We start from the raw sequence: 15,210 nt of genomic DNA on the forward strand, positions 1-15,210 counted from the left end.
TTAAAATAATACATTATAGAACTGATCAATTTGATATAAAATATTATATTTATAAAAAAATATGGGTATTATAACTACAATTATAACTATTTTCCCTTCTTTTTCCTTTAACTTTTTCTTTTTTTATGAAAAATGGTACATCTCTAATTTCAGTGTTTAAATTATTTAAAGACATACATTTTTATGAGTTATTAATAGTTTTACCAAGTAACCAAATAAGCACAGTTTCGTGCATAAAGATTACATCTCTTCCTTGTTTTTTTTGGTCCAGAAACCTTGTATCATTTAATTCTAATAATTAAATAATAATAATAATAAATGGAGATAATGGAATGGAAATAAATGCGTAAAAGCCAACGTAAGACTTGTTTTTCTTTATTAGCTACATAAAACACTGAATCTCTAATTTCAGTGTTTCAATTAAAGACATAACACATTTTTATGATTTAATAATTGTAATAGTTTTTATATTAAAAGTATTTATATTAATTTTACATTTAATATTTTAATTTATTTTATTTTATATGTTGCATTTTAATGTATTAAATACAGTGGATCTCTAATTTCGATGTTTAATTATATTCTTGCTTGGAAAAATATTGATCACAGTATTGATATTTTTGTCCAATCAAATGCTCTTTTGAATGAGAATGCTCCTCCCCCTAAAGTATAAATATTAAAGCAGTATCAACTTTATTTCCAATAATATCAATTGCAAACGGTTATTGTAAATGTGTGTTCTTTGCTTTTGTTATGGGTTGGAGCTGTGAGGGGAACTAAAGAAAATCAATGCATATTCAGTAAGGTATTTCTCAGACAGCAAGATCAGATGCGGTCGGATGAGATGGTGGGGTAAATAGCGAAGCTGGATATTCCACACATGTTTTTATTTCGTGCCATGCGGATAAAGCCATTTTCACCCCATGCTGTTCCCCAGCTGAGACAGACAGAAATCATCAATCATCATTTCATATTTTCAACACTAGAGGTCATTAGAGCTCACACTGAAATACAGGAACTTACAGCTACTGAAGCTTGCTGATTATTACATAAATAAATATAAAACAGTATATTTATGAAAATATGAATATTATAATAAAATAATTAAAAAATATATTTAAATATGATCATATTAAATATTGTATTTGCCTATAAAATATGCATATTATAACTAAAATAATAATAATATTATAAAGTGTTATTAAAAAATACTGTTTATAAAAGGATGAACCTTACAATTAAAACAATCATTAATAATATTATAAAATGATAATAAATATAAAATATATGTATACAAATATGTATTTATATAATTATAAAAATTTTATATAATATTATAAAATGTAAAATAAATGTATATTTATACAAATATTAATATTATAATTAAATAATTACTGATAATATTGCAGGAATAAGTATAAAAAAAGTATTTTTTTTAGATTTCATAAAAAATATTAAATTACAATTAAAATAATAATTATTATAAGAATGACAATAAATATAAAATATATTATAGCAAATATAAATAAAATTAAAATAATTGTAAACAAATATAAATATATTTATATTTCATAAAAATATGAATAATATAAAGTAATAAAAATATTATAAAAAAATATAATATATTATAATATTAAAATAACCTTTTAGAATATGACAAAATGCTATAGTATTTTTTATCAAGTGAAAATGAACCTGTTTTTCACCAGCCAGTAGTCTTGTCCCTTTTCTGAGCCATACCCCACAACTAGAACTGCATGATTGATCAGTCCAGAGCTGCACTTCGGATCGCTGTAGATTCCTGAATACACACATTTATAATTTAGAATAAGCGTACGTGTGTGTGTGGACTGAAAGCAGATAGACAGGTGTGTGTGATATATTTTATGTCTCACCGCCTCTGTATCTGTGGAAGGAAGCTAGTTTTGCGTTGACACCAACAGACACAGGTCCGATATTAGCAACGGCGTACTGCAGCGCCACCTCATTGTGACGCGGAAGAATCCGGAAACCTGAGCAATATCCAGCTCTTCCCGTCACAGAGTATCGACACACACCCTGCTGCAAAATTCACCACAACATCACAACATTACAACAATATCACAGCAACATCACAAAAACATTACAACAATGTCACAACAACAACACTACATCACAACAATGTCACAACAATGCCACTACAGCGTCACTAAAATGCAACATCACTACAACATCACAACGCCACTACAATGTCATAACATCACTACAATGTCACAAAAACACCACTACACTGTCACAACAGTGTCACTACAATGTCACTACGTAACAATAATGCCACTACAATGTCACAAAAATGCCTCTACAACGTCACAACAATGCAACAATGTCACTACAACGCCACAACAACATCACTACAACACAACCATGTCACTACAACCTAACGACACAACAGCGCCACCACTACAACGTCAACGTCAGTCACTACAATGTCACAACAATGCCACTACAATGTCACTACAACACAACAATGCCACTACAATGTCACTACAACATCACAACGCCAATACAATGTCACTACATCACAACAACATCACTACAACACAACAATGTCACTACAACCTAACAATGACACAACAGCGCCACCACTACAACGTCAACATCACTACAATGTCACAAAAATGCCTCTACAATGTTACAAAAACACCACTACAACATCACAACAGTCACAACAATGCCACTACAACATCACAACAATGCCACTACAATGTCCCTACAACATCACAACAATGCCACTACAACATCACAACAATGTCACTACAACATCACAACAACGCCACTACAATGTCACTACAACATCACAACACCACTACAACATCACAACAATGTCACTACAACATCACAACAACGCCACTACAGTGTCACTACAACATCACAACAACGCCACTACAATGTCATTACAACATCACAACAACGCCACTACAACATTACAACAATGTCACTATAACATCACAACAACGCCACTACAATGTTACTACAACATCACAACAATGCCACTACAATGTCACTACAACATCACAGCAATGTCACTGCAACATCACTACAATGTTACTACAACATCACAACAATGCCACTACAATGTCACTACATCATCACAACAATGCCACTACAATGTCGCTACAACATCACAACAATGCCACTACAACATCACAACAACGTCACTACAACATCACAACAACACCACTACAATGTCACTACAACAACACAACAATGCCACTACAATGTCACTACATTATCACAACAACGCCACTACAATGTCACTACAACATCACAACAACACCACTACAATGTCACAACAATGTCACTACAACATCACAACAACACCACTACAATGTCACTACAACATCACAACAATGTCACAACAATGTCACTACAACATCACAATAATGCCACTACAATGTCACTGCAACATCACAACAATGCCACTACAATGTCACTACAACATCACAACGTCACTACAACATCACAATAATGCCATTACAATGTCTCTACAATGCCACTGCAACATCACAACAATGCCACTACAATGTCACTACAACACAACAACAACATCACAACAATGCCACTACAACATCACAACAATGTCACAACAATGTCACTACAACATCACAATAATGCCACTACAATGTCACTGCAACATCACAACAATGCCACTACAATGTCACTACAACATCACAACAATGTCACAACAATGTCACTACAACATCACAACAACGTCACTACAATTTCGCTACAACATCACAACAATTTCACTACAATGTCACTACATCACAACAACGCCACTACAATGTCACTACAACATCACAACAACGTCACTACAATTTCGCTACAACATCACAACAATTTCACTACAATGTCACTACATCACAACAACGCCACTACAATGTCACTACAATATCACAACAACACCACTACAATGTCACTACAACGTCACATCACAACAACACCACTACAATGTCACAACAACATTACTGTATTATGTAGATTTTTTTAAGTGTATTACATAGATTTTTTTAAATGATTTATTTTAATTTTAAATTTTTATGGTTTACTTATTTTTGGTAACTGTTGTATTTTAAAATGATATATAATTTTTTTTTGAATTATTAGCTTTCCATAAATTTACCACCTCAGTTTGGGAATCCCTGATTTATACTGTTTTATGACCATGAACACTGATGTAGTGAAGCTAAAGGCTCATTGGGCGTTGTGTTAACATTCTGCAGTACCTTGTGTTCATACGGGTAGAAGGTGTTGGAGTCAATGCCGTTGTTCTGGATGATGTAGAGAAAAGCTCGGCTCAGATATCCGCCTCTGCAGCCGCGGTTCCCCAGACTCACACTGCAGTCCAGCAGGTTCTGCGGACTCAACGGAACCAGAGAACCGGTTCTCCTCTTCATCTGACCCTCCAGAGCACCGACGGCACTGAATGCCCAGCAAGAGCCACACGGGCCCTGAAACCACACACATTATATAACATAAAAATATTAGATTTATATATTAAAATAAGCATACTATAACTAAAATAATTATTAATAATAATATAAAAAGATAAATATATTTATGCATAGAGACATGTGTGTATTATATTTATGATTATATATTATATTATTATATAATAATTATTTATAATATAATAAAAATCTGAATATTAGAATTAAAATAATTAATAATATTAGAAAAATGATACAATATCATAATATTGTGTTATAATATTAATAATATAACATTATGTACAATATTACATTTCTGTGATCAGTCTCTTAGTACAGCAGCACACACACACACACACACACACACACACACACACACACACACACACACATACACACACACACCTGGTTCTGGACAGGACTAACCATCCCGTGCTCTGTCCAGTTGACTCGTGGTGGGGGGGGCTGGTGTGATGGAGGCGGGGATGTTATGTTGACATCGGGAAAATCTTCCTCCAGTAAACCATTCAATTGATTAACCTCATCTGCAGTCTAAACACACACACATACACACACAACTAAATTCATCTGACCTTTGACCTGCACTTAAGACATAGCCTATGAAAAAATGTAATCAAGATACAGTAGATGTACTTAAGATGTAAATGGTATAAGAAGTCAAACTGATTAAAATGAAGTGTGTATAATGCTGATTTGTTTATATTTCAAAGGATAATTTAATTTATCAAAACATATTTGATTTGTTCATGATGTTAGTAGTCTTTAATGAAAACATTTCTTGATTTCATTATAATTGGGTTATATTTTGAAAAATATATCATGGTGGCCCCTGACTCTGTTGTTTGTTTTTTCTCCCCTCTGCTCGTATTTTAACATTAATTTTTTTGTATAATGAGTGTGTTTTAGGTCTGTGTTTTATTGGTTGTATTCTCCCTTCTTCACTTCCACTTTTTCACAGCTTTACACGCCCAAATTCATGGGACTTTTTCAAATCTGAGGTGTGAATGACATGATATCACACATCTGCTAATGGGTAAAAAAAAAAAAAGGTTCGCTCTTTTAATCAAATGTATTGTTCTTAATACACTGGCAGGTATTTTTCTCCTTTTATTAAGCTAACATAAATGTATTTTATTTGTTTATTTATAATTTGTTTTATTCATTTAAAAATTGTTTGTAATTGCTTGTACTTGGTAATAATTAATTTTAAATAATTTAATTTTAAATTTATTTAATTTTTAATTAATTACTTTTTAGATCGTTATTTTATCATTTATTTTGAGTGTTTTATTTTAATTGTTTTTATTTGAAGATTATTTTAATTTTTTTATGATTTAATTAATTTTAGTAAATGTTTTATTTTTGTTTTATTATTTTAGTATTTATTTTAATTAAAATAAATGTTATTTAATTGTTGAAATGTTATTTAATTACTTAATTACATTTTAGTTTTATTGTTTTTCTATTTAAAATGTTTAATTAATACATTTTCGCTTGATTGTTTTTATTTTAATTTAAATTTTTTATAATTAATATGAGTACGTGTTTTATTTGGTTGTTTAGAGTTCAAAAATGATCGTAATTTGACATTTTCATGATTTAATTACTTTTGGTAAGTATTTTTATGTAGATTGTATTTATTTTAAAATTACTTATTTTAATTTTTAAATTTGTTTTCATCTAAAATTATTACTTCTGCCAATGTGAGATTAGTCTCTTTCAATCTTTATTTCAAACCATTATTTCAAAGTCTTTATTTCAAACCAGCAAATATACCACAGATTTAAAAAGCACATATTTCACGTTGGCATGTAGGAGTCTTACAAGTGTTTCTATGGTAACTGGAGCTTCTAATAGCACTGCAGTGACATGACTGGCTCATTTATTTAGAATGGGGGACTTCCTTTGGCCATATTCGGTGTTTCCCCATGAAGCATCTTGCTATATCTCTATTTATACTGGCAGAGTTCTGAGGAATGACTGTGTGTGTTAAAGTACCATGTCGCTGAGCTGGTTCAGTCCCAGTGTGTATGAGTGCAGACCGACGGCCGTCTCCTCATTATGTTTCACAATATCCAGAAGATTCTGCTCCCAAACGCCTCTCCTGTGACGCTCTTCTCTCTAGAACACAACACACACACACGCTCACGGACTGATGCATATGCACACTAAACCACACAACACTGTCTCAGTCTGGCTTCATGCAACTTCTAACCACTTACTGGTTGCTAGAAAGTGTTTTTGTGGAAGAACTAGACACTGGATTTAACAGTTTTCCACAAGACAATTGTTTCTTACATTTAAGTGCTTATTTTATTGCACTTTATCTATTTGCATCTGTAGATTTCAGTTCCATTCCACATCTTTAAAAGTTTGTTTCTCCACTTCAGCAGCACTTACAAACACCAAAACTTAGAGTTTTATTCCTCTCTATACTCTGAAGGTTTTTACTAATGGGTTTGTTTATATTGCTTGATTTTATTATTGCACTTTATCTATTTGCGTCTATATTTCAATTACAACGTTTATCTTTAAAGGGTTTTTTCTCCACTTCAGCAGCACTTACAAACACCAAAACTTAGAGTTTTATTCCTCTCTATATTCTGAAGGTTTTTACTGAGGGTTTTTTTATATTTCATTTGCTTGATTTTATTATTACACTTTATCTATTTGCGTCCGTAGATTTCAATTTCAATTCATCTTTAAAAGCGATTTTCTCAAAATGAGTTTTTTTTCTCCACTTTTGCAGCACTTACAAACACCAAACTTTACAGTTTTATTCCTTTCTATATTCTGAAGGTTTTTACTGAGGGGTTTGTTCAAATATCATTTGCCTGGTTTTATAATTATACTTTATCGATTTACATCTATTTTGCATCTATTTGCACAAAATGAGTTTTTCCTCCACTTCAGCAGCACTTACAAACACCAAAACTTAGAGTTTTATTCCTCTCTATATTCTGAAGGTTTTTACTGAGGGGTTTGTTCATATTTCATTCACACTGATTTATACAACATTCTATTCCTAAAAACATGGTGAAAATGTGTTTGTTTTCTGTCTTTTGTCAGTATTTTCTGATTTATGGAGTGATAAAAAGAGAAATCCTAAATCCCTTCTAGAAAAACCTTTAACTCTAATATGACAACAAAACCAAACAAGAATTTTGAAACAATGCTCAGACTTCTATTCTGTAAATGTATGAAATTAGTGTGCATTTAAGTAGATAATGCCTTATTTGCATATTAAATAGTAACTGTTTAGAAAACTTGTAATACACAACATTTGTCTTAATGTCCTGTAATTAGTCACCTGTTAGTTTACATATTTACTGTATTCACCTGTAGTGTTAAGCCTTAATTGGAAGTTCTTGACTTCCTGTTTGACTTCCTGTTTGTTGACAATAAGCAGAATTACATTTTCTACTTTGTAGTCACTAATATCTGAAATAATCATCATTTGTTGCTTTTGGACAGAGAAATTCTGAAGTCTTCACACATTTCCCCTCATTTCTTCTATTATGTTATTGCCGAACTCCAGGCAAGTCATTTAGGTGTTTATTTCTAAATGCTTTTCATGCACTTTAAAAACAGACACTGCTTTACAAAAAATTAAAGAAATAATCATAAAATAGTCATTAAAGTCTGTGTTAGTGCACAACACACAACAGCTGGCTTTACATGACGGTTACAGTTCTCAGAACAGATTAGACCGGACCAATCACAGTCCTGCACGCTTGCGTTTTATTTAATCATTTCACTGCACCACTTGAGCTGATTGTGTCTGCACTCCAGGAGCAATCCTCAGCGCTTATGGGTTTAAATGATCATGTTTTTAATGGGAAATATGAGGTGACACTTGAGCGTTAGAGAACTGCTCAGCTGGAGCATCACAAACCCCATTCTGCTGATCTCAGTTCAGTGGGTCAAACGGCAAACAGACCGACCGACCGACAGAGAGAGATTAATCGTGTGTGTGTGTGTGTGTGTGTGTTGTACTCACTGTGTTTCTGTAGGTCTTATTGTGTTGAGATTTCCAGGCCATCCACTGATCATCAGTCAGACGTCTGATCTCAGAACAGACCAGCGACGCACACAGCAGAACCAGAACAAACCTGATCATACCTACACACACACACACACACACACACACACACTCACACGCACACACACACACACACACACACACACACATTTGTTTAAATATGATATTACTTCAGTTTTATTGATGCACTAATAAAGTTATTACTATTTTGAATCAGATGTTTTTTTTCTGTTTTACCTTTAATATATATTATATGATTTATTTTAGTAAGTTTTATTTTGATTGTTTTTATTGTACATTTATTTTAATTTGACATTTACATTTTTTGTTTTATTTTTATTGTTTTTATTTCAAAAGTATTCATTTTAATTTGACATTTATATGATTTAATTATTTTAGCAAGTGTTTTTATATAGATTGTTTGTTATATTTTAAAATTATTTTAATTTGACATTTTAAAGATTTAATTCATTTTGGGTTTTATGTAGATTGCTTGTTTTTATTTTGAATTATTTACATATTTAAGATTTAATAAATTTTTTACATTTTTAAGATTGAATTTTTAGTCTGTTTTATTTTGATTGTTTATATTTTAAAATGATTTTACTTATGAATTTTTATAATTGAATCGATCTGAGTACATTTGTTTTTAGTACATCTTAAGTGTGTTAAGTAATTAACAATTTTCCCTCAAATTATGAATAAATTTCACAAATGATTACAAAGAAACGTGGAGTAACACATTGAAATAAATGTGAAATTTTGAACAGACACAGAAATAGTCTTTTCTTGTAAAATCTACTCCAATAATTTGTTTTGTTCACAATTTTAAAATATATATTTTTTTTATATATAGTGATACTGTGGTACATTTCATTACAGTGCAGAAAGGAACTATAACAGATCCCACATGTACATTTGATGCATTTGTAATGTTTTGTAATGTTTTTTCTCATCTGCAATACATTTCTACCACATTAGATGTTAAAAAGGCATTCAGAAAATGTATGTTCTGAAACAAAGATGCTTCTGGTTTAGAATGCATGTGAAATGCTTTCTTTAAACTGTTTGTACAGTAATCAAGTGCTCAGATAGTTTGTAAATACAGTTTGAGAATGTGTTGTTAATGTTGGATCTTACCTGCTTCTGTGATGATGATGAGCAGACAGACCACTTCTGTCGTTCTTCAGCCCTGCCTTCGCTTTAGCAGCGTCTGAAAGAGGAAGTTTCTTCTCTCTGATTTCCTGTGTGATTCTGTCATGTGAACACAATTACAGCTCATTATTGATGAGCTCAGCCAGCAGCTGCTCATGTTATCTGACTGTGTTCACTCATTCTGACCAGTTGAAGAGTTCATTATGGGTAGTTAAGTCCCTCATCACTAGTAGTTCTGCTGGTGATCTGATCAAAGACTTTGTTGAGTTGTGTGTTATTTGTACTGAGCGTTTGACAGCCGCAGGAGTGTGTGATACGCTGATGCTGATGCCTGTCACACGTGTGACTGACGCTGCACTACTGTATGTCACGTGTGTTACTGTAAAACACACACACACAGCATCACTGCAAACGACACACGCTTCACAGCATGACACACACGAGCACAGATGGAGAGGATCTGACTCAGCAACCTGACAGCATCAGCTCAGATTCACCTGCTTCAGCTGAAGACACTGTGGAAATATCATTATATGATCAGCATGATATATGTGACCCTGGAGCACAAAAGCAGTCTTAAGTCGCTGGGGTATAATTGTAGCAATAACCAGCAATACATTGTATGGGTCAAAATTATACATTTCTCTTTTATGCCAAAAATCATGAGGATATTAACTAAAGATCATGTTCCATGAAGATATTTTGTAAGTTTCCTACCGTAAATATATCAAAACTTAATTTTTGATTAGTAATATGCATTGCTAAGAATTTAATTTGAACAACTTTAAAGATGATTTTCTCAATATTTAGATTTTTTTTGCACCCTCAGATTCCAGATTTTCAAATAGTTGTATCTCAGCCAAATATTGTCCTCCTAACAAACCATACGTCAATGGAGAGCATATTTATTCATCTTTCAGTGTAATCTCAATTTATTAGTCAGATACCATCACTGTACTATGGTACTTCTACAGCTCTTTTTATTTTTACATTATTTCACATATATTTCATTTATTATATATTTATTTTACATTTTGTTTATTCTATAATATACTATATATATTTTAGATATGTATTATGTTATTTATTTCACATATTTTTGTTATATTTTAAATATCATATTATTATGTAATTATTATAATGTTTTAATTTGATATTTTGAATATTACATTTTTATTTGAGATATTTACTATTTAATATACATGTATATATTATATAGTTGTTTTACAGTTTATTAGATAATACACTATATTTATTTTTATTATTATTATTTATTGTATATTTATAATACTTCTACATTGTTATTTATTTGACAGTATTTATTTTATATATATATATATATATATTAGTGGTGTCAAAATTAGCACGTTAACACAGGCGATTAATTCTTTCAGTTTAACGCGTTAAAAATATTTAACACAATTAACGCAGGGGCGGGGCTAGGGTTGGCCACCCCACTCACAACTGCTGCTTCTGTCACTTTTTCTCTTGACAAGAAGTGCATTTATTCAGTCGCAGAACGACAGAACTTCAGCACCAGGCACGAGTCAAACGAGCGGAAACGGTATTGTGCTCGCAGCGCGTGCTCTTCAATTGCACGCATAAAGGCGCCGGCGCACGCTGTAGCCTGTATCCTTTCATATCAAAGTGTGAAATAAACTACGTGCATGCAATGCTGAAGGGCATGTCACGGCGCGGTACAGAGAACACCGTGTAAACAGGGGTCTGGGTCCAAGTGCAGGTTTTATTTAACGAGGTGTGGGGAAGGCGTATAAATAGCCCTCAGGATGGGCAACAGCTGTGTGTGAGTGAGTGTGTGCACAGGTGTGTGGAGTCACGGTAACGGAGTCCAGGCTTGGGAAGTGGCGACCTCTGGTGGTGAGAGGGAGAACACCAGACGCCAGACCCTGACAGGGCACAGGTAAATATGACATTTATTATAATGGGTTTATGTGAAGATTATTTTTATATATATTTATATATATTACCTCTTGTTTGTTAAATCATATGCTGTATATTACATTATATATATATATATATATATACACACACACACATTGCATTTAATATATTTCGAATTGTACACACACCCACAGACACACTCTCTCTCACACACACTGCGTTAAATCCGCAGAGTTGGGCATCATCTTGCTCAGCGGCTGAAGTAATGCGCGGTCTTGGCTCGCGTCCGCGCTCATGTTCGCGTAAATAAATCCCGCCGCGTGCCCCCGCGGCGCTCGTGACCGCGCAGCCGATGCTGATGAGCGGCGCGCACATGAACGCGGATATTTCCAGCATTTCTCTGCACTTTGGAGTTCTCTCGGGTCTGATGGAGTTCTCTCGGGTCTGATGGAGTTCTCTCGGGTCTGATGGAGTTCTCTCGGGTCTGATGGAGTTCTCTCGGGTCTGATGGAGTCTCCGGGGGACGCACCTGTGGAGCCTCGCAGCAGGTGAGGAGATTTACACTGATAATCATTAATAAACACAGAGCTCAAGTCAAACACAACACATGGGCTGCGTAAAAAAGCTTGTTTTTAGCAGCAATATTTGACATTAAATGTTTCTTGCATTGTGATATTAATAACACATGAGCACATTTACCTCAAAATTTTGCTACAATGTAAATGAATGAATGAACGGTGATATTGATATTGAACTATTATTGGTGGATTAAAAGTTTATTATTGGTGTGTTATGAAAATAATTAAATGTATGTGATAGTGATAGGTATGTGAAGTACAGCTTTGAATGTACCTTATGATGGTGTTTGTTATACAGAGTTTAATTTTCTATATATAAATAGTCTGCAGACAGATTGAGAGAGATTTTTATTAATTACTGTGATGAGAAAATCGGGGTAAATCCCGAAAATAATCTCACAATGAAAAAATCCCTCAAAAAGAGGCTTCATTTTCTTTATGCACACACGCGCACACACACACACACACACGCGCACGCTCACACACACACACACACTCACACACTTGATCAGTCAATAGCAAATACTTAAACTAGTGACAAAACATACGTACAGTCGTTGATTCAGAAGCGCCAGATTGTCATAGCAAAATCGGAATTGCACACGCACACTCACTCACACGCACACACACTGACTCACACGTACACACACACGTACACTCACACACACACACAGTGACGGCTGCGTGTGTGTCTGGCAGCACTCCGGTTTCACACAAAACTGAAGATTATCTAAGTGTACTCAACTGTGCTATTTTGGGACACCATGAATATGAACTAAAATGCGCTTATAACATACTATCTCTGTATTTAAAAAAATATATGTATTTACCACTTGTAGTACACTTGAACTATCTTTCATAGTGCGTGAAAATAGAGCCCTTTAAGTATATTATGGAAGTGCACTTTTTTTCAGCTGTGCTGAGTGACTGATCATCTGATGCGGTGGTTTACATCCAGAGCTGGAGGATTGAGTGACCTCTGACTGTAACCAGATGCTCAGACGGATCCGATTCCTTTCCAGAAAATCTGGGAGGGTGTGAGTGAGTCAAACTGGAACTGGAAGAGAGCTGCTTTATAAATAACGACAAGAAAATCAGGAGCCATCACCACTGTGTCCTTCACAAAACCTGTAATCAGGGTTATTATAGTTAACTAAAACTTCCAAAAAGAATCCAAAAATAAACTTTAAAAAATTTTTAAATAAAATTGACAAAACGCAACCAATTAAATTCACCAAATTAAAACACGTCAAATGAAAATGAAAAATATTAAAGATAAAAACCAATTCAAAAATTAATAAAAACTATAATAATGTCTCAATGATAATAAAATAACACTGACTGTAATAAATGCAGGGCTAAAAAAATATTAAATTATTACATTTTATTAAATGATGCATTAAAAATAACATCAAATACTTTAATAAATACTTTGTTAGGTTTTTGAGCAATCAAATATGTAGATTATACAGCTATAATATAACATTACAGTTCATGTTTGAGATTTCTCTTAAGAAAATGGCATTTTATTAAATCTGTTGGTATAACAATACCAATACATAGAGGTAATATCTAAAAAAAATATATATCAAAACCCATTTACATTCATGCATTTGGCAGATGATTTTATCCAAACTCAATTTATTGTGCATTCAAAGTTTCTATATAATCAGTTCATGCATTCACTGGAAATTCAGTATTGCAACTGTTCAATAAACATTGTTAATAGTTTATCTTTTACTGTATTTTATAATATCTGTCTTTTTTATTTTAGTAATTTTGTTGTGTTTTTGTCAATGTTTTTTATTTTTAATAATTTTATATTTTGTAATATTTTATTTTTAATATCATTTAAATATGTCTGTATAGTTTTTGTTTGTTTTTATTTGTTTTAGTTTTAGTTATTTTTGTACGTCAGGTTAAAATAAATGAAAATGAAAAATGGTGCCTTGGCAAAAAGAAATAAAAGTTTTTAAAAAATATATATTTTTAATTTATCTTATTTCAATTAGCATTTGTTTAACTTAAAGTAACAAAAATGTTTTTTAATAGATTTAGTTTAATAGTATTTAGTTTTAATATGCTTATTATATCACTTTTAGTACTCGTATTACTAATGCTGCAAACAGTGCAGGGTTTGATTCCCATGGATTGCATGAACTTTGCATGAAAAATTGTGCATCCAATGCAATGCAAGTTGCTTTGGATAAAATCATCTACCAAATGCATGAATATGAATGATTGTTGGGGGTTAGAAATACATGTGCATGGGAAAGTTTGACATGTGTCATAATAACAAACGAGTGTTAATGATTAAATCTCATTCCGAGTGAGTTCTGTGTGTTCAGCGGGTTTGTCGATGGTCTTTTAAAGGGCATGTAGTTTAAAGCCTCTTGAGCACTTTTAAAGACGCTTAACGGACTGAAACAAAACATGCTGGAGTAAACAAACAGACAGACGAACACTACAGCCTCCATTACAGCCATTTGCAGAGCAGATTAGACTGGACTCGTGCATTAAACTCACTCAAACGACATATGCTGCCAGCACACCGCACAAATCCTGCTCTCTGATCTCAGCTCACACACACACACACACTCACACACTCTCTCACACACACACACACACACACACACACACACACACACACACACCCACACACAGCAGCACTCCGTGTTTTGTTGTGGCTTTGATGCGTTGAAGCATTTGGTTATGCAAACATGCCGCTTGGATTCCCGGACGATCCCACAGAGTCACATCTGTTCCTCCTGCACACACACACACACACACACACACACGCCTTCAGACGAGCAACAGATCCCAACAGCAAGAACAACTCTGATTCTGACCTCTGAATCTGAGGAGCATCACTGCGACACTCATCACATCACGATCTCAAACTCAGGACACGTTCATTGGCTGAACATCACAGTCATGTTAATACTCTCTCTCTCACTCTCTCTCTCTCTGTCTCTCTGTCTCTCTCTCTCACATTCTCTCTCTCTCTCTCTCTCTCTCTCTCTCACACACAATTCAATTCAAT

At 33.3% G+C, this 15,210-nt stretch overlaps 2 protein-coding genes across 2 annotated transcripts in view; one reads left to right on the forward strand and one right to left on the reverse strand.

Moving 5' to 3' along the window:
- Nucleotides 1-535: 535 nt before the first annotated feature.
- On the reverse strand, nucleotides 536-9,901 carry ctss1 (cathepsin S, ortholog 1). Its single transcript, XM_016520739.1, has 8 exons — nucleotides 9,673-9,901; nucleotides 8,491-8,612; nucleotides 6,489-6,611; nucleotides 4,875-5,021; nucleotides 4,266-4,490; nucleotides 1,896-2,061; nucleotides 1,696-1,801; nucleotides 536-937 (listed from the first exon to the last, which is right to left on the reverse strand). The coding sequence occupies exons 2-8, from the start codon at nucleotides 8,608-8,610 to the stop codon at nucleotides 826-828; spliced, it is 999 nt and encodes a 332-aa protein (XP_016376225.1). The 5' UTR covers nucleotides 8,611-8,612; nucleotides 9,673-9,901; the 3' UTR covers nucleotides 536-825.
- Nucleotides 9,902-11,973: 2,072 nt separating this feature from the next.
- lingo4a (leucine rich repeat and Ig domain containing 4a) overlaps nucleotides 11,974-15,210 on the forward strand; it is a 6,436-nt gene continuing 3,199 nt past the window's right edge. Inside the window, exon 1 of the mRNA XM_016520737.1 lies at nucleotides 11,974-12,137. The gene's annotated coding sequence lies outside the window, so the exon portion shown is untranslated. The remainder of the gene's footprint in view (nucleotides 12,138-15,210) is intronic.

This window comes from Sinocyclocheilus rhinocerous, unplaced genomic scaffold (assembly GCF_001515625.1).
Source record: "Sinocyclocheilus rhinocerous isolate Xijiao unplaced genomic scaffold, SAMN03320098_v1.1 scaffold359, whole genome shotgun sequence".
Lineage (NCBI taxonomy): Eukaryota > Metazoa > Chordata > Actinopteri > Cypriniformes > Cyprinidae > Sinocyclocheilus > Sinocyclocheilus rhinocerous.

Excerpts from the sequence above, each read along its gene's own strand:
- ctss1 (XM_016520739.1), bottom strand. The coding sequence starts at position 8,610 with ATGATCAGGTTTGTTCTGGTTCTGCTGTGTGCGTCGCTGGTCTGTTCT. Across the intron at positions 5,022-6,488 it reads TGAACCAGCTCAGCGACATG|ACTGCAGATGAGGTTAATCA; the intron begins GTACTTTAACAC and ends GTGTGTGTTTAG. Across the intron at positions 1,802-1,895 it reads CTTCCACAGATACAGAGGCG|GAATCTACAGCGATCCGAAG; the intron begins GTGAGACATAAA and ends GTGTGTATTCAG.